Consider the following 18439-nt stretch of genomic DNA (forward strand, 5'->3'; position numbering starts at 1 on the left):
GTGTAGTATTATGTTCAGCAAACTGTGTTCTTCTATTGTTGTGACTTAGATGACGTTCAGAGCACATTTCATGCAATTCATGCAAAACTCCACGTAATCCCAAGGGGTTCACACACTTTTTCTTGCAACTGTATAGGGTACATATGCTGTTCCAGCAGCCAGGGTGTATCTGGGCAGGACGACCATCCAGCAGCTTGGGCTGCACAAGATGCCCCTCCTCCCCCTCAGTTCCTATGGGGACCAGATGGGTTGAGGGGAGAATTGCTTCGTAAGGTTGTGGATACACCCCTAGACCGAGTTTTGACCAGGTCTGTTGTGGCCTGCCTAACCCAGCCCCTGGCATCCTTTTCTCATTTTGCAGAAACCCCTACTTTGCAACACAGCTTGGGACCTCCGCCACTTATTACCAGCTGCCTTAGTGTATTTGGGTATGTCTGTCTTACCACCAACAAAATATAAAAGTAGCGGCCTATAACATTAACATTAGTAGATCACAGACTGACTCACCAATGGCAGCTGACAATCAGGTGGTGTTCAGGGAACCTAATTCACTTAAGCACAAAAAAGTTTTATAGGAACTCATAGGGAGCTTACCACCAAAAGGATGTTCCAAAAAGAACAACAGTGGTACACGTATTAAAATTATTTTACTTTATGAATTACAAAAATTGTTGTAACGTCTTTCCAAAAATTAACAAAAATACCTTCCACCATACACCTGTTAAAACACAAATGACAACATTGTCAAATGCAAAGAAAAACCTAGCCCGGGCTCACAGGTACACTACAGCATGCACACTAATAACTGTTAGGAAGATGGTAAAGTGGGATGATCAGCTGGGTGGAGAACCAGCAGTAGCTACTATGGGATGATTAGTATTTTGAGAGTTTGTCAGCTCTGAAGTGACACAGACTTCGACAGATGGGTCAAATGGTTAAAGCCTGACTTCTGAAAAGTGCTTTATGGTTGATAAGTATGACTTAATTTTTTTTCAATGAACAAACAACCTGAAAATGAAATAATCACTGTGAATTGGAAAATAAGTGTTATAAGCCGATCAGTGAAATAAGAGGCAATAACTTACTGTGAGTGAGCTGTCTGAAGGGGAGTGTGGTTCACCTAATGCAGGGTGGTGATTTTGGCTAATGACATGGATGTTGAAAAGTAATTTTATGGACTTTTATCCAGTTGAAGGATACTATCACTTGGTGGTGGAAGACTATCAATATCGCTTTTAAAGTGTGTAGAGTGCTGCTGGAGTAATCTTTGCTCTGTATTTAGGTATATATGTTTATTCGGTTTATAAGAAGTAGCCCACTTTATGGATATAGCAAGGATCACACCATCCCTCTGAAATTGCGTAGTGTTTTTATATATATATATATATATATATATATATATATATATATATATATAGATATATATATATATATACACACACACAAACACATTAAATACTGTAAATGTATATAGGAAGTCAAAACCTGATATGCAGGTTTTGAAGAAGTGACCATACAGTGTGGTAATTGCAATGTGTTGCTGGACCGTTCCTGTCAGGTACTGTGACTGTGTTTGTACTCACTGTGACAAACAGTTGCAGGATAGGTGCCAAGCTCCGCAGTGCAGATCCAGATTGTTTGGAGCTGGAGGGCAGAGCACGGTGCTCCGGAGAGGCAGGCTACCTGAGTAAAAGTCTGGTCACCGTCTTCTGTGCAGCAGTCAGCAGTCATTAACAGCGATCATTGGAGGCAGGGAGAAAGATCGCTCTTTAGGGAGAAGGGAGGCATGTTGTGATCATCAGGAGAGGTAAGCACCTGTCCCCAGTGTCTGCACATATGGATGGAGCCAGCACCATCTTTCGTAGCTCCAGGGTGGAAGCTGCTAGCTGAGTGGTCTTGAGAAAGCATTCCATGATGGTTATGGAAGGCTGGCCAAGTCAGCCTTATTTCTTCCTTACTGGAATAACCGAGATGCCACACTTTTCAGATATTTGTGAAAAAATTTGAAAACAATTTATCATTTTCCTTAAACTTCATAATTATGTGCCACATGGAATTCATAATTTTGTTCTCCTTTTTTGATGAATGCCAGATGCAAGTTGTATTGTGTGTGCATCACCCCCCCCCCCCTTTTTAAGTAGAACCCCGTTATTCTGTAATTACTTTATGCAAGCTATCTTAAAATCATTAAGCCTCACTGTTTTGTTCCTGAGTCAGATTCAAATCGATTGCTTGTGAAACCAACGTGCAAGTTGAATCAAAACTCTTTTTTTTTTATTTTTGAGGACTTTGAACCTGAACCAAACCTTTAATTTTTTTAATGGAGTTGTGTTTCCTAATAAATCTGGCATAACCAATGCATTACCTATGTAGTACATTTTGTACTACACATAGCTGAACCCAAAACCTTGTCAGTAATGAAAGAAACTTAAGATATGATATACAATAGCCCAGTTAGAGCATTATTAGCACATAGTAGTTCCTTACCTGTTCAATAACAGTTTTCAACCACCACTGAGGACCCATCAGAGTTATAGCGGCAATAATCTTGGCATGTAAAACTCCAAGAGCCCAGTCCTGTGATAAAACATTTGCATATCAGCATGACCAATAACTTAAAGATGTGTAAACATTTGTTATAAAATGTAACCAAATGAAAGTGAAAAATATACAGAACATAAAATATGCTATAAAGCCCCAAACATTTGGCTAGCCAGGAGAAAAAACATACATTAGGGTGTTGATTTTGCCGTATACCAGTTTTTATTGATACTACCAGTCTGCCCATAAACTAACATTTACTTTCTGATCAGACCTGTCTAATAAATAATTATTTAAAAAAAAAAAAGGGGGCAACTCTGATCAAACTGTTTATGTGAAAGGACACAAATAGCTATGGTTTGTTTAAATTGGTGATAAAATCAAAAGCAAAAATTTAATATATTGCAGCTTACCAATTCATAGCCATTGTAACTGCATTTGTTTTCTTTTTTATTTATTCAAGGTACCTATATATCGCTATCATTTTACATGGTGCTTTAAATAATTGCGTTCAATATGTACAAAATTCTGCAGCCAGAATCCTGACTAGGTCTGGTACAAGTGACCATATTACCCCTATCCTGGAGTCCTTGCACTGGCTACCTGTCAGGTTTCGCATAGACATTAAGAACCTCTTACGCACCTTGCTCTTCATGGCTTGGCACCCCATTCTCCCTCTGAACATTTATCAACTTACTCCCCCCCCTCATAACCTCCGCTCCTCAAATTCTGGTCTTCTGCGTGTGCGTCCCCTACTCACTTGATGGGAGACAGAGCCTTCTCCTGCTATGTTCCCAAACTATGGAATTCACTTGCAAAGAACATCAGAGAGTCATCTTCTCTAAACTCATTCAAAACGTTTTTCCTTAGACAAGCTTTCATGAAATTTTCCCTTTTTTCTTTTATTTCTTGTGTTTCCATTGTAAAGCGCATTGAGAAGCTACCTTTAAAAGGCATATATAAAATAAAGTTTATTATTATATCGTACATTCACATTAGTCCCTACCCTCAAGGAGCTAACAATCTAAGGTCTCTAACTCACATTCATACATACTAGGGATACATTTAAATAGGAGCCAATTAACATACCAGCATGTCTTTGGAGTGTGGGAGGAAACCAGAGAACCCGGAGGAAACCCATGCAGGCACAGGGAGAACATAGCAGTGCAGTGGTTGGGATTTGAACTAGGGATGCACCGTAAGTCCGGTGGCCGAAACGTTTTGAAAACACCCCTTTCGTCTGTCGGCCGAAATGAAAACAAAAAGCACCGATACAGGTGCCGAAAAAACCCTGCCCCTCAAAGACGCCTGCCCCTCGCAGCAGCCCACCGCTCGGTAGTTCAGTCTTACCTGAGAAACCATCGATCCCGGCACTGGGCATAGAGATAAGTGAAGGAAAGATGGCCGCCACACATCTCTATGCCCTTGGAGGACCGGAGCAATATCACTTCCAGTCATGTTTTTTTTGAAAGCTCTAGATCAATGCTTTTGTTTTTTTATCTAATGCTTTACATTGCAGAGGAGAGATCTGCCACTAGAGATCTGTCACAAGGGATGCATGCATTTCTTATGACAAGAATAAAAGTGATTACAATTTTTTAAAAGGAACAGTGCAAAAAAACAAAAAAAATTAAATACATTTTTAAAAAAAAGTTTAAAGTGTCCCTGTCCCCCCGTGCTCGCACATAGTGGTGAAGGCAAACATAGGCCATGCTCACATATGTAAATAGTGTTCAAATCACACATGTGAGGTATCACCACGAACGAGCAAGAGCAATAATTCTTGTACTAGACCTCCTCTGTAACTTTACACTGCTAACCTGTAGAAATTTTTAAAGCATCACCCATGGCGATTTTTAAGTACCGCAGTTTCATGCTATTCCACAAATGTGCACAATTTTAAAGTGTGACATGTTGGGTATCTATTTACTCACCATAACTTCCTCTTACATATTTTGCAAAACAATTGGGGTATATATATATATTTTTTAATCAAAGTGTATTTTTTTCCAAAAAAATATTTATTCATTTTTAAATACCGCATTTCGGTTTTCGGCCAAGTGCATTTTGAATTTTCGTTTTCGGCACCAGAATTTTCATTTTGGTGAACCACTAATTTGAACCAATAACCCTAGTGCTGCTAGGCAGAAATGCTAACCACTTAGCCACTGTGCTGACCATGCCTATTGTTTAGGTTTTTACCATTTGATCCAGCCAGTAAGAGTAGATTCAAACTTGTGCAATCCAGGTTCTCCAGGCAGGGCAGCCCATTCATTTAAAAAAACATGGGTTTGAAAAAGCTGACCACACAATGAAGAGGAATTCCCTTTTTTGGATGCTTTACGACAGGGAACAAGGATGAAAGGATTATGTCTTATTTGAGGTGGAAGGTTGATACCACCTTAGGAAGGTCTTGGGCGTAGCTCCTTACAAGAGATAGCCACCAACACAGAGACACACCTGACAGACTTGATGGCTTCTAAAAAGGCCACTTTTCAGGATGAGTCATATCCCTGAATGGTTTCTGCAGAGCAGAGAGAACTATTGTCTATTTTTATTTCTTTTTATTTTTGTGTATTTTATGTGTTTAGTTTTTGGTTTGCTGTTGAGACCCCATGTGTGGTTCGTGAGAGACTGTTTTGATTTCTCCCCCGGGCCTGTGCCCCCACATCCCTGAAGTGATGAGCTGGGGTCCTCTTTAATAATTGATGGTCCTGACTCTGCAGTGCAGATGTTGAAGTGAAAGCCATTGTTTGTATGGCACTTCAACATCATCCCAGTGGCTCTTTGGGTCCTTCCATCTTCTCTCTCTTGGTGCGTTCCAGCTTAATGCAAATCATGGTGGTGAGGATTTACTGATGATCCATGTCCAGCAGAGTCATTTCTGATAGCATCTCACACATGGGACACACACCAGTTTTCCTACCTGTCACCTTGGATGCAGATGGGGGTTGGGGGAAAGGCGTCCCTCCCAAGATGTGGCATATGTTTTGGGCTTTCCTTTGTAAAGGCAAATATATGTTATGTGTTTTTTTTTTTTTCTCGAGTGTCATAGACAGGAGAGTGTTTCTAGTAAACATATTATTTAGTTTGCAAACGTTCTGTATATAATTTATGTGCTTTAAAAATCTTATTGTATCTATTTAAATTTTTAGATCTCTCATAACTATTTGAAGATCTATATTATGTGTCCATGTCCTGAGGAAACCGTTCCTGTGAAATGCGTTGACATAACACTACAGTGTTGGGGCTCAATCTTTGAATTTGACTTTAATGATTTTTTGATGTGATTTTCACCCTTGTCCTATCTGTGTTTGTTAACCACATGCCACCCAGCCACTGTAGAAATACGGCGGCAGGGCAGCACGGCTGGGCAAAACCACGTTTTAAAACGTGTGTTTTTAAAACAGGTAGGGGGTGCACGCGAGGCGCGCCGCCGCCCTACCTGTCCTGCCAATCACAGCCGCGGATGTCAGTCGCCGGGTCACAGCCGGTCGTTACCGTCTATGTCCCGGCGATCGGCGGCAATCGCTGAGAGAGAGCACAGCTGCAGTAGCTGTGCTTTCTGTCAGTTCCCTGACAGCTCCAGGACACGCTGATCGGGACAGAAGAGTTTCTTTCTCCCAGTCAGCGGTGTTCCCTGCAGTACACACCCCTGCCCCCTAGTAAAACACTCCCCTCACACAGTCCCTGAACCCTTTCCCTGAATAATAAACTTAACCCCTTCCTCCCCAATGCCATTAGTACAGTGTCTTTTTTTTTTTTTTTTGCACTGATCACTGTATTGGTGTCACGGGAATGTCAGTGACCCCAAGTCAGTACCCCCTAATGTCAGAATGTCCGCCGCAGTCCCGCCATAAGTCGCTGATCGCCGCCATAAGTCACTGATCGCTGCCATTATTAGTATAAAAAAAAACTAAAAATCCCAGTATCTTTCCTGCCATTTGTAAACGCTATAACTTTCACGCAAACCAATTAATTTACATGTATTGGGTTTTTTTTTTTTTTTAGCAAAGATGTCGCAGAATGCATTTTGGCAGAAATTTATGACTAAATTTGATTTTTAAATTTTTTTCCTATTGGACATGCTTCATAGCAAAAAGTCCAAAATATTGTTTTTTTTTCCTCAAAATTGTCAGCCTTTTTTTTTTATAGCACAAAATATAAAAACCGCACAGGCGATTAAATACCGCCCAAAGAAAGCTCAATTTGTGGGAAAAAAAAGGATGTAAATTTCATTTATGTACCGTTTTGCATGACCGCGCAGCGCTGAATAGCAAAAAAATGGTGTAAATTGCAGTATCTATACCATAGTTTGTAGACGGTATAACTTTCACACAAAGCAATCAATATACACTTATTGTAATTTTTTTTACCAAAAACATGTAGCAGAATACATTTTGGCCTAAATGTATAACTAACTTTGATTTTACTATATATTTTTTATAGCTGAAAGTAAAAAATATCATTTTTCTTCAAAAGTTTTGGCTTTTGTTTATAGCGTGAAAAATAAAAAGCGCACAGGTGATCAAATACCACCGAAAGAAAGCTCTATTTGTGTGAAAAAAAGGACGTAAATTTTGTTTGGGTGCAGCATTGCATGACCGCGCAATTATCAGTTGAATTAGTGCAGCGCCGAGTAGCAAAAAGAGGCCTGGTCACTAAGGGGGGTAAATCCTCTGGAGGTCAAGTGGGTAAATAAAGTACAGTATTGTAAGATTTTTTAAATATGTCTATGCATACATATTTGGCACATTGAAGGTCCCTACTATTTTTATACTTTTGGAATTGTATACATTTGACACAATCCGAAGACATTAGTGTGAAGAGACCAGGGGATTATCAAGGTATCTGATGCTGCTACTAGAGGATCCTTGGTCCTGATCACAGTGTTAGCTGTTGTTAAACCTAGAGGGCCAGGATATCCACATCCAGAGACCCTCCATCAGATTTATTATGTCAGAGTGAAGGGCCTATTTCCCTTGATCCAGGCAGTGGTGGCTGGGGTAATTCACTTTCCAGCTTTCCACTACCGGGATGTGGACCGCAGAGATTGCTAGATAGTCTCTGTCTAAGTGATGATCTGGCTTGTTTCCCTCAAAGCTGTAGGACTCCTAGAGCTCCAAGAGAGCATTTTCTTCTCTGGAATGTGTCAAGGTCCAGACACAATTAAGCCAGAAGGCTGGAGACAGTGCAGATGTTTGGAAATTTGATCATACAACCAAAAGCCTGGAGCATCTGAATTGTCCTGTGGAAGTTGGCAGACTGTTCCTCAGGAAAAAGTCATCCAGATAACCTATGACCTGGATTCCCTGAGAAGGCAAGAAGAGGTGCCTTCATCTTTGTGAATACTCTGGGAGCAGAATATAGGCCAAAAGGCAGGGCAACAAATGGGAAATTAGTGTTTTTACACTGCAAAGTGCAAAAACCGCCAGTGAGGTAGATAAATGGGAATATTCAGATAGGCAACTTAGATATCTACAGATGCCTGGTATTCCCCTTGTCTCAGGGAGGTAATTGCTAACCTTGTGAACTCCATGCAAAATTTAGCAATTGGAAGGTATTTGTTTAAGGATTTTAAGTCTAGCATAGGATGAATACCCTTATTGGGCTTTGAAAAAGTGAAGACGTTTGAATAAAAGCCTTTGAACCAGTCTTGTGAAGGTACTGGCAAAACTACTGCCTGGAATAAGAGATGTTTCAGGGCATTCTGCATATCTGACTGCTTTTGGGCAATTTTTGGTTCATTTTGAGAGAAGAAAGTGGTGAGGGGGTAGAGTCTTGAACTCTGTTTTGCACCCATTTGACACCTCTGATTTAACTCTCAGGTCTCACTGATGGGGGGGGGGGCACAGTCACTGATGGGGTGCTGCTTTTGCATGAGTGCTACATTGATGGAGTGTGAAGAAGCGGTTAAACACAGCAATCTAATTATGCCTTCTCTGCTTTTCACAGGTAAATGCACCTATCTCTACTCTTAACTAGAAAAGCGCATTGACTCCTGCAGCTTTCTCTGGGTAAATGCACCTATCTCCACTCTTAACTAGAAAAACGCATCGACTCCTGTTAAATTCAGAACAAATAGTGTATTTATATTTTTGTATATGTTGACCAGTTCTCATCTCTAGCTGCACCCATTTTATGACTGTAGTCTGTTTCTGGCCTGTGCTTGAGAAACATCCCCCACTATTCATGTGATCCTTATCAGTTTCTAATTGGGACGGAGAAGAGTGCTCATTTGACCATCTACCTATAAATTTAGACCAGCTAATGGGGGGAGATCACTGATTGGGGGGGGGGGCACAGTCACTGATGGGGTGCTGCTTTTGCGTGAATGCTGCGTTGATGGAGTGCGAAGAAGCAGTTAAATACAGCAGTTGAACTAAAGCAGGAGAACTCAAGCAGCAGGAAGATACAGCAACAAGAAACTCTACTGCATGCTGGACAGACTGCAAGCAAACACCCTGGGAAACATCTCTTACAAGTCTGAGTCCCACTACGTGTACCTTTTAATATGTCCCCTCTACTCCTCCTTTTCATATTACTTTCCTGCGTTCCCAAAATCTCAATTCTTTATCCCTCTGCTCCACCCCAAAACATGTACATCTCAGCCTCACAGCTACCATCTCCCTACTACTGCTCTCATCACCTCTTGCTGATACTTCACTCTCCTGCTGACCCAAACACCAGGACTGGAAGGCATGTGCGCTTGTGTACATCCCGCTCCTATGTTACTTTCCTCACCCTTCTTCTTCTCCTAACCTCTAGGGATATCTCCCCAAACCCTGGTCCTCCACTATTTCACCCCCACACCAGGCATCCTCTTTCTTCTGGGAATAGCCGCAAACCCCTCAATTTAATATCAGTCCCCGTGCTCCCAAAAACCACCCTCCCTTTTTCATGTGCACTCTGGAATGCCCGCTCTGTCTGTAATAAGCTCAACTCTATCCATGACCTTTTTGTCTCCCACTCCCTTAACCTACTAGCAATTACAGAAACCTGGCTCCAAGCAGCATATTCTGCTTCCCCCGCAGCACTTTCCTATGGAGGCCTCACCTGGACCCACTCACCCAGGCCCAGTGGTCGGAAAGGTGGTGGGGTTGGTTTGCTTCTATCCCCACTGAGCACCTTTCAAGTCCTCCCTAACCCTCCCTCTCTATCCTTCTCATCTTTCGAGACTCACTGCATCCGGCTGTTTTCTCCCATTTCTCTGAGGATTGCAGTGATCTATTGGCCTCCTGGACCCGTGTCCCACTTTCTTGATGATTTCTCCGCCTAGCTACCCTACTTTCTCTCCTTTGAACTACCCACTATCATTCTCGGAGATTTTAACATCCCTATTAATGTCAACAACCCGGCTACATCCCAACTCTTCAACATTACCTCATCTTTTGCATTAGCACAGTGTATACAGTCCTCTACTCACTCTGATGGGAATACATTAGACCTTGGTTTCTCACATCTTTGCACTCCCTACAACCTCACAAACACCCCCTTTCCTCTCTCCGATTACAATCTCATCACCTTCACAGTTTCCTTGTCTTCAAACACCTATCCCTCCAAGCGGCAAACAATTACCCGCAGAAACCTTCACAACTTGAACCCTGCTCCTTTCCTCTCTGCAAATGACCAACTCTATGACAGAATCTCTAACCTGTCCTCCCCTGACCTGGCCACTGCTGTCTATAACAGTTCGCTTTCATCCGCATTAGACTTACTTGCTCCTCTAACAACATGAAGCATAGTCGTGCGCTGGAGCGATCGTGGCGTAAAACCAAATCCCTGAAAGCATTCACCAGATATAAATCTGCTTTCTTAACATACAATTCCTCCATTCATGCTGCCAACAAGCCTACTTTGTCACTCTTATTAATACCTTCCCATCCAGTCTTCGTCGTCTCTTCTCTACTTTTAACTCTCTACTTTCTCCACCTCCACCCAGTACCTCACTCACTGCTCACGAGATTGCAAATCATTTCAAAAACAAGATTGACGCAATTCGTAGGGGCATTGCCACTGCATAGACATCCATCACACTTAGTATACCTTATAATAAACCTCCCTCAACACTTTCCTCTTTTGACCTTGCTGCTACCTGAAGAGGTCACTAATGTTTTCTCAGAAGCCCGTCTCACTACCTGCCCCCTGGATCCTGTCCCCTCACAACTACTACGGTCACCCTTTTCTTCCATCCTAAGCTCCCTCACTCACATCTTCAATCTTTCCCTCTCTGCTGGTGCCTTCCCCTCCCATCTAAAGCATGCGCACATCACTCCCATACTTAAACAGCCCCCCCTGGACCCCACCAACCTGAACAACTTAAGACCCATCTCCCTGCTGCCATTAAACTCTAAACTCCTAGAACGCTTAGTCTACAATCGCCTGGGCTCCCACCTCACCGACAACAACCTTCTTGACCCTTTACAGTCTGGCTTTCGCTCTCTACACTCCACTGAAACTGCCCTACTAAAACTCACTAATGATCTACTAACTGCTAAAAACAATGGCCACTACTCCGTACTCTTACTACTTGACCTCTCCGCGGCTTTTGATACGGTTGACCATCCCCTCCTCCTCAAAAAACTCCACTCTCTTGGCCTCAGAGACTCTGCTCTCTACTGGTTCTCCTCCTACCTATCGCAGCGCTCCTTCAGTGTTGTCAGGGAGCGAGGAGCCAGACACAGAAGGAGGTGCAATTAAAGGTAGGTTTATTTACACAGAAACAAGGCAAGAGTCTATGCAAGTCCGACAGCAACAGAGGAAGACTTGGTAGGACAGAAGTTCTCCTGCCGAGGTCGTCTTCCAGGATAATCAAGTCGAGAACCAGCGGGAATCGTAGCCAAAGCCGGGGTCAGAAGCCAGGAAGAATGATCGCCAGAGCCGGGGTCAGAAGCCAGGAAGAATGGTCGCCAGAGCCGGGGTCAGAAGCAAGGAAGAATGGTCAATTATATAACAACCACCTCCCAAATAATTTTTTTCCTTTTATATTATTCCCCCACACTCCAATCAACACCTTTCCCTAAAGATGTGCAAACTATATAGTAGTGAATGAGTGTTTGTGAAATTTATAAACCTTACATCCAAAATTAATCAAAGTCCCTCAATGTCTTTATCACCAATAGTAATCAATGTCCACTACAAAAATTGCAGTCCAAAATTATCATCCACTCAAAGAAAAAAGACAATTTTCCAACGCATCCACCTCAAAAAAAAGAAAATTCATATAGTGCATTACCCTTTTTTTCTATATATAAAATTATATATAGATACACTTTCTATAAATTTTATGAATAATATAGTGACTCAGTGAAAAAGGTGAAAAATAAGTGAAAAAAACATGAAAAACGTGAGCAACCAGTGAAAATAAATATATAACATTCCTTAGTGCCACAGCAAAATCCAAACCACTTCAGGATGGTGTACACGTCTATTTAAGTCAGGGTACCCTTACCAACCATCCACATAACATATGCCTATCTCACTCCAGGAACTGTACAGGCCAGATCTCCTGTGGATCATAGGTATATCCTGTTGCCACGACACCCTCTAGATTCCTCAGGTACTCTGCTCTCAATGTCTCCAAGAAAGCAAATGAAAAAACATAGTGTAATACCGCCAGACCAATTGGACTTTATTCCCAAACTGCTCACATTATAAAGAATATAAAACTCGCTTTAAAACAATGGAAGGAACCTCACAGCCATCCAGAACAACGTCCAGGCACTCCTACACGTTCTTTTCCCTTCTCCAAAATGGCCGCCGGTCGACTTCCGGTTCCGGTATACGTCTTGACGTCACTCTCCCTTGATGCGTTTCGTCATCGACTTAATCATAAGGGGTGTGACCGTCACGCAGAGGAGTCCGATTTATACCCCTCCTCATCCTTACATCAAAGTACTAACCGCCATCTTTAAAAATGGAATAATGCCAGTAATGTCCGATAAGTATTTACCTATAAAACATCCGCCGATGTGACTTCATATATCTGCGATTCTCAATTATCTTATCTATTCCACGGGAACACCACTACCATTGCCCCGAAACAATTATAGAAACAAATCCATAATAACCTATCATCGTATATACAAATAGATAACCTAATTCATGTAAATTACTACCATCTAGACTATATATAGTAGAATCCTATATTCCATAAGTAATCCATATATCTATACCACTATACATAGTACAACCCTATATTTCATAAAAAATCATAAAAACGCAACCAAAATACATGCAATAAAATTCATCAATCCTAATCCTTCTTTGGACCACACATTTTTACTTATTATTCCCTATTTTTTCTTAAAATTAATATATTTAATACACTTATTTTACAACAATATTATTATTAAACCCATAACCTCTTATCACATTAGATCTCACTATTAAAGAAGAACTCTACCTCCCCCCCAAAAAAAGATTGATTTCATATTAAAAATTATAATATTCTAAAATACTCCAAAATTATCTCAAATACATCCATAATCTTTCTAAAACCACTCAAAAATTTTTTTTTATATAAAATATACTAAAATCCTCCGGATTATTATTATAATAACAATATAAATTCTCACTATTTCAAAATCTTTTACCATTATTCAAATTTACTTTTATTTCTATTTTATAATAATCCCCATTAAAACAATACTGATATTAATCTCACCAAACCCCCTCTTACTACATACATTATTTACACAAAAAATTAGAAATAAAACAATTCAGGTCTAGATCTACATTTAAGCCCTTCGGTTTCATTGTCTGTAGCTCAAAAATCCAAAACATTTCATTTTTGGAAATGGCCTTAATCTTATCACCCCCCCTCCAATGTGTTTCAATCTTATCAATCCCACAAAACCTCAGGCCACTCAAGTCACAATTATGATATTCGTTAAAATGTCTCGAAAGACAATGATCTTTTTTACCATTTCTAATATTAGTAACATGTTCACCCAACCTTTTATAGAGTGACCTGGACGTTCTTCCCACATATTGGAGCCGACATGGGCATTCTAATAAATATGTGACAAAGGCAGTAGTACATGTAATAAACTCCTTAGTTTTAAAACTAAGTCCCGTATTACATGAAGTAAAATCCAAAATCTTTCTTGTTTTCATATTGGTAACTTTACAGATACTACATTTCCTACACGGAAAAAATCCAATAAAGTCAAACATAGATTTTTTTCTTCTTTGTAGGAGGAGATAAAATATTCCTTACTAAAATATCTCTTAAATTTCTAGACTTCCTGTAAATAAATGGGGGCTTACTTGGAATCTTTTGTCCTAGAATTGGATCTTTTCTTAAAATCGGCCAATATTTATATATAATGGATTCCATATCCCTATATTGGCTATTATAGTCTGAGATAAAAGCGTATTCTACCTTGTCATTTTTCTGTTTGTTAGATACAGGTCTACACTTTTTATCTCCTATATAATTTTTACTTACTTCAAATCTTATTTTTTCCAATGTCTCGGGATTGTAGCCTTTCTCAATAAATCGGCCCTTAATTATTTCTGTCTGTTCTATATACTCTTTTAATCTGCTACAATTACGTAATATTCTTAAAAATTGTCCTTTTGGAATACCATTTATCCAAGTAGGATGATGGCAACTCTGTGTAGGGATGTAACCGTTCCTATCAGTCTCTTTCAAAATACGTTTTAGTATAAATCACATTATTTTCAATAAAAATATTTAAATCTAAAAAATTAACTGAACGATTATCGATATTCACAGTAAAACCCAAATCATGTTCATTCTTATTTAATACTTCAATAAACACTTCCAAAGAGGCCCTCGAGCCATCCCAAATCATCAGGATGTCATCAATATATCTTTTCCATAGAACCAATCCCTCCCATTTCTTACTAAAAATTACTTTCTCCTCCCATTTACTTAAAAAAATATTCGCCAAACTGGGCGCGAATTTAGCGCCTATTGCTACTCCTTTTTTTTGTTCATAATAGCAACCTCCATACCAAAAATAATTTTTGTTCATACAAAAATCTAACAATTTTACAACAAATCTTCTCTGTTTCCTGTGCAAGACTTAAATATGATAAGCCGCCACCTCCTGGGAGGAGCCGCAGAGGGCTGAAAGCATAAAGGATCCCACAATGCTTTGCAGACCTAAGATGGATGCCAGCACATGGAGCAGCACAAGCCCTGAGGAAAGGTAGGACCTTGATAGTACCTCCTCCTCAATGGCCCCTCCCCCTCCGCGGCTCAACATAAGGCTTCTGGGGAAAGCGGGTGTGAAAAGCGCAAAGGAGAGCAGGAGCATGAACATCTGCGTAAGGAACCCAGGAACGCTCCTCTGGACAATAACCATGCCAATGGACCAGGAACTGCACCCGACCACGGACCAACCGAGAGTCCAGGATGCGGCTCACCGCATACTCCTCATGACTGTCAACCCGGATAGGACGGGGCCAAGGAAGTGAGGCAGTAAAGCGATTGCAGACCAGAGGCTTCAACAGGGATACGTGGAAGACATTGGAGATATGCATCCCAGGAGGAAGAGCAAGGGCATAGGCAACTGGGTTCACCCTGCGGAGGATGCGGAAAGGACCAACAAAACGGGGAGCCAGTTTCGGTGCGGGCACCCGAAGATTGAGGTTATGAGTGAACAACCACACCCGATCTCCGACCTGGTATGAAGGCGCGGTAAACCGTCTACGATCAGCCTGGAGCTTCTGCCGCTGTGCTGAGTCCTTCAAGGAGCTCTGGATCTGCCCCAATGAAGAACGCAGGGCAGCAAGATGGTTCTCCACAGCCGGAATGTCCTGTGGCGAGAACAACTCAGGCAATACAGCGGGTTGGAACCCATAGTTGGCCATGAAGGGAGACATCCCGGAGGAGGAGTTGACAGCCAAGTTCCTCGCAAACTCTGCCCATGGCAGGAGATTGACCCAATTGTCTTGATGGTCTGAGATATAGCAGCAAAGGAATTGTTCCAGGGCCTGGTTGGAACGCTCCGCAGCCCCATTGGACTGCGGGTGGTAGGCCAAAGAGAAGGAGAGCTTGATACCCAACTGGGAGAAGAAGACGCGCCAGAACCTGGATACAAACTGGCTCCCACGGTCCGAGACAATCACCTTAGGCAACCCATGCAAGCGAAAGATCTCCCTGGCGAAAACCGTAGCCAGTTCTTGCGCAGTCGGCAATTTCTTGAACGGAACACAATGGCACATCTTGGAGAAACGATCAATGACCAGAAGAATGACCGTATGGCCTGGAGACGCAGGGAGGTCCACAGTGAAATCCATGCCCAGGTGTGACCAGGGACGCTCCCCATTGGGAATGGGTTGCAGAAGGCCAAATGGAAGATGCCGAGGAGATTTATTCTGGGCACAGACAGAACATGCCGCTACATATGAGGCGATGTCGGAACGGAGAGATGGCCACTAGAATAGACGAGAAACGACCCAGGACAACTGGTTCCTCCCCGGATGATTGGCAGTCTTGGAATTACGGTAGGTACACAGCAGGCGGGTGCGCAATCCCTCAGGTACGAAACATCTAACAGCCGGTCTCTCGGAGGGAGCATCAGTTTCAGCCGCAAAAATCTGCTCCCCAAGGGGAGAAGTCAGGCTGGAACGAATGGCAGCCAGGATCTGATCCGGAAGTATGACCGAGGTCGGACAGCTCAGAGTATTGCCGCGACAAGGCATCAGCACTGACATTCTTGGAGCCAGGCAAATAGGAGACCACACAGTTAAAACGCGACAAGAACAGAGCCCATCTGGCCTGACGGGGCATCAACCTTTTAGCCTCCGAGAGATACGTCAGGTTCTTGTGGGCAGTGAGAATGAGAAAAGGAACCGCAGAACCCTCGAGCAGGTGCCTCCATTCCTTGAGAGCCTGAATAATGGCCAACAACTCCCTGTCTCCAATCTGGTAGTTGCATTCTGCGGAGGAAAGCTTCCTGGAGTAGAACCCACAGGGATGTAGGGGTCCATCGGGTGACCGACGCTGAGACAGGAGGGTGCCTACTACCGTCTCAGATGCATCAACTTCGAGGACAAAGGGCAACCCAGGATTGGGATGAGACAGTATCGAAGCGAAGGCGGATTTCAGAGCTTCGAACGCTAAGATGGCCTCAGATGACCACTCGTGAGGATTACTGCCCTTCTTGGTGAGATCTGAGAGAGGCTTGGCCAGCATGGAGAAGTTCCTAATAAACGTCCGATAATAGTTGGCGAATCCCAAAAAGCGGTGAATGGTCCGAAGACCACTGGGACGAGGCCACTGCAGAACCGCCAAAACCTTCTGAGGGTCCATGGAAAATCCCACAGCGGAAATGATGTAGCCCAAAAAGGCAACCTGGGATCGGTGAAATTCACACTTCTCGAGCTTACAGAAAAGCTCGTTCTCACGTAACCGTTGCAGCACCATGGACATCCTGGATATGAGACTCCATAGACACAGAGTAAACCAGGATGTCGTACAAGTAAACCACCACGCACTGCTGCAACAAGTCACGAAAGACATCATTAATGAACTCCTGAAAGACCGCGGGCACGTTACACAACCCGAAGGGCATAACCAGGGATTCATAGTGGCCGGTTCTGGTGCTGAACGCGGTCTTCCACTCGTCGCCCTCCTTGATCCGTACGAGGTTGTACGCAGCCCCAAGGTCGAGTTTAGTAAAGACCGTTGCTCCCTTGAGGCGGTCGAACAACTCGGTAATCAATGGAATTGGGTAAGCATTCTTAATCGTGATTCGATTGAGACCCCTTTAATCAATGCAAGGCCTCAATTCACCGCCCTTTTTTTTCACGAAGAAAAAGCCAGCTCCTGCTGGGGAAGTAGACTTGCGAATGTGCCCCCGGAAAGCGCATCCGCAACGTACTCCTCCATGGCCTGATTCTCCACAACTGAAAGAGGATACACCCTGCCACGAGGAGGAGTGGCGCCAGGGTTGCAAGGCTATGGCACAATCGTATGGACGATGAGGAGGCAGAGCCCTTGTCAAACACGTCCAGGTACTCCCTATAGTCAGTAGGCAACACAGAGTCCGAGGAGGCACACAACACCTTAACAGGTCTACGGATGCAACCGGCCCCACACTGTGGAGACCACGAGAGAATCTCGGCCGACAGCCAATTAAAGGTCGGATTGTGCTTCTGAAGCCAGGGATATCCCAAAACCACGGAGTAGTGCGGAGAAGATATTACCTGGAAACAGGCCAACTCCCCGTCAACAGCTACTTCAACTGGCAGGGTCTCGTGGGTAACCTGCGGCGGTTGCAGGGGCCTGCCATCTATCGCCTCGAGAACCAATGGAGTAACTCGAGCCTGCAGAGGAATGGAGTACTGAGCAGCAAACGAACTGTCCATAAACAACCTGCCAGCACCAGAGTCTACCAACGCCTGGGCCGTCACCGAGCATTCCGTCCAGGAGAGGACAACGGTGATTAGCGGTTTATCTTTGCGGGACATTGGGGACGAGGAAACTCCACCCAAGATCTGCCCCCGACAGGATCTCAGGTGCAAGGTGCGACCGTACAGGACTGCCGAAAATGCCCACCGAGACAACAGTACAGGCAGCGACCCTCCCGACGCCGAGAGGCCCGCTCCCCCTCGGAAAGGCGAGCAAACCCCAGCTGCATGGGCTCACCGCCAGACAAGCCATCCCCAGGAGGCGTGGGAGAAGAGGGAGGAACGGGTGGGAAAGAAAACGTATGCGCCAATCGGTTAGGAGGCCTCCGCAGACGCTCCTTAAGTGAAGGCCTCTCCCTGAGCCTGGTGTCAATCAGGATTAGGAAGGAAATGAGTGCTTCGAGCTCCATAGGCAGTTCTTTGGCTGCAATCTCGTCCTTCAACGCATCTCAGAGACCATGAGAGAAAGCAGCCACCAGAGCCTCATTGTTCCAACCCACCTCTGCCG

General features: G+C 43.2%; 1 protein-coding gene across 1 annotated transcript in view; it reads right to left on the reverse strand.

Moving 5' to 3' along the window:
* Positions 1 to 18439, reverse strand: part of MARCHF6 (membrane associated ring-CH-type finger 6) — a gene marked incomplete at its 5' end in the record, with an annotated part of 388473 nt that overhangs the window by 128379 nt on the left and 241655 nt on the right. The window contains one exon of the mRNA XM_089654544.1: positions 2488 to 2577. Coding sequence (XP_089510670.1) covers positions 2488 to 2577 — 90 coding nt within the window. The remainder of the gene's footprint in view (positions 1 to 2487; positions 2578 to 18439) is intronic.

The sequence above is a fragment of the Staurois parvus genome, unplaced genomic scaffold (assembly GCF_062004578.1).
Source record: "Staurois parvus isolate SC_StPar_1 unplaced genomic scaffold, SC_StPar_1.0 ptg000775l, whole genome shotgun sequence".
Lineage (NCBI taxonomy): Eukaryota > Metazoa > Chordata > Amphibia > Anura > Ranidae > Staurois > Staurois parvus.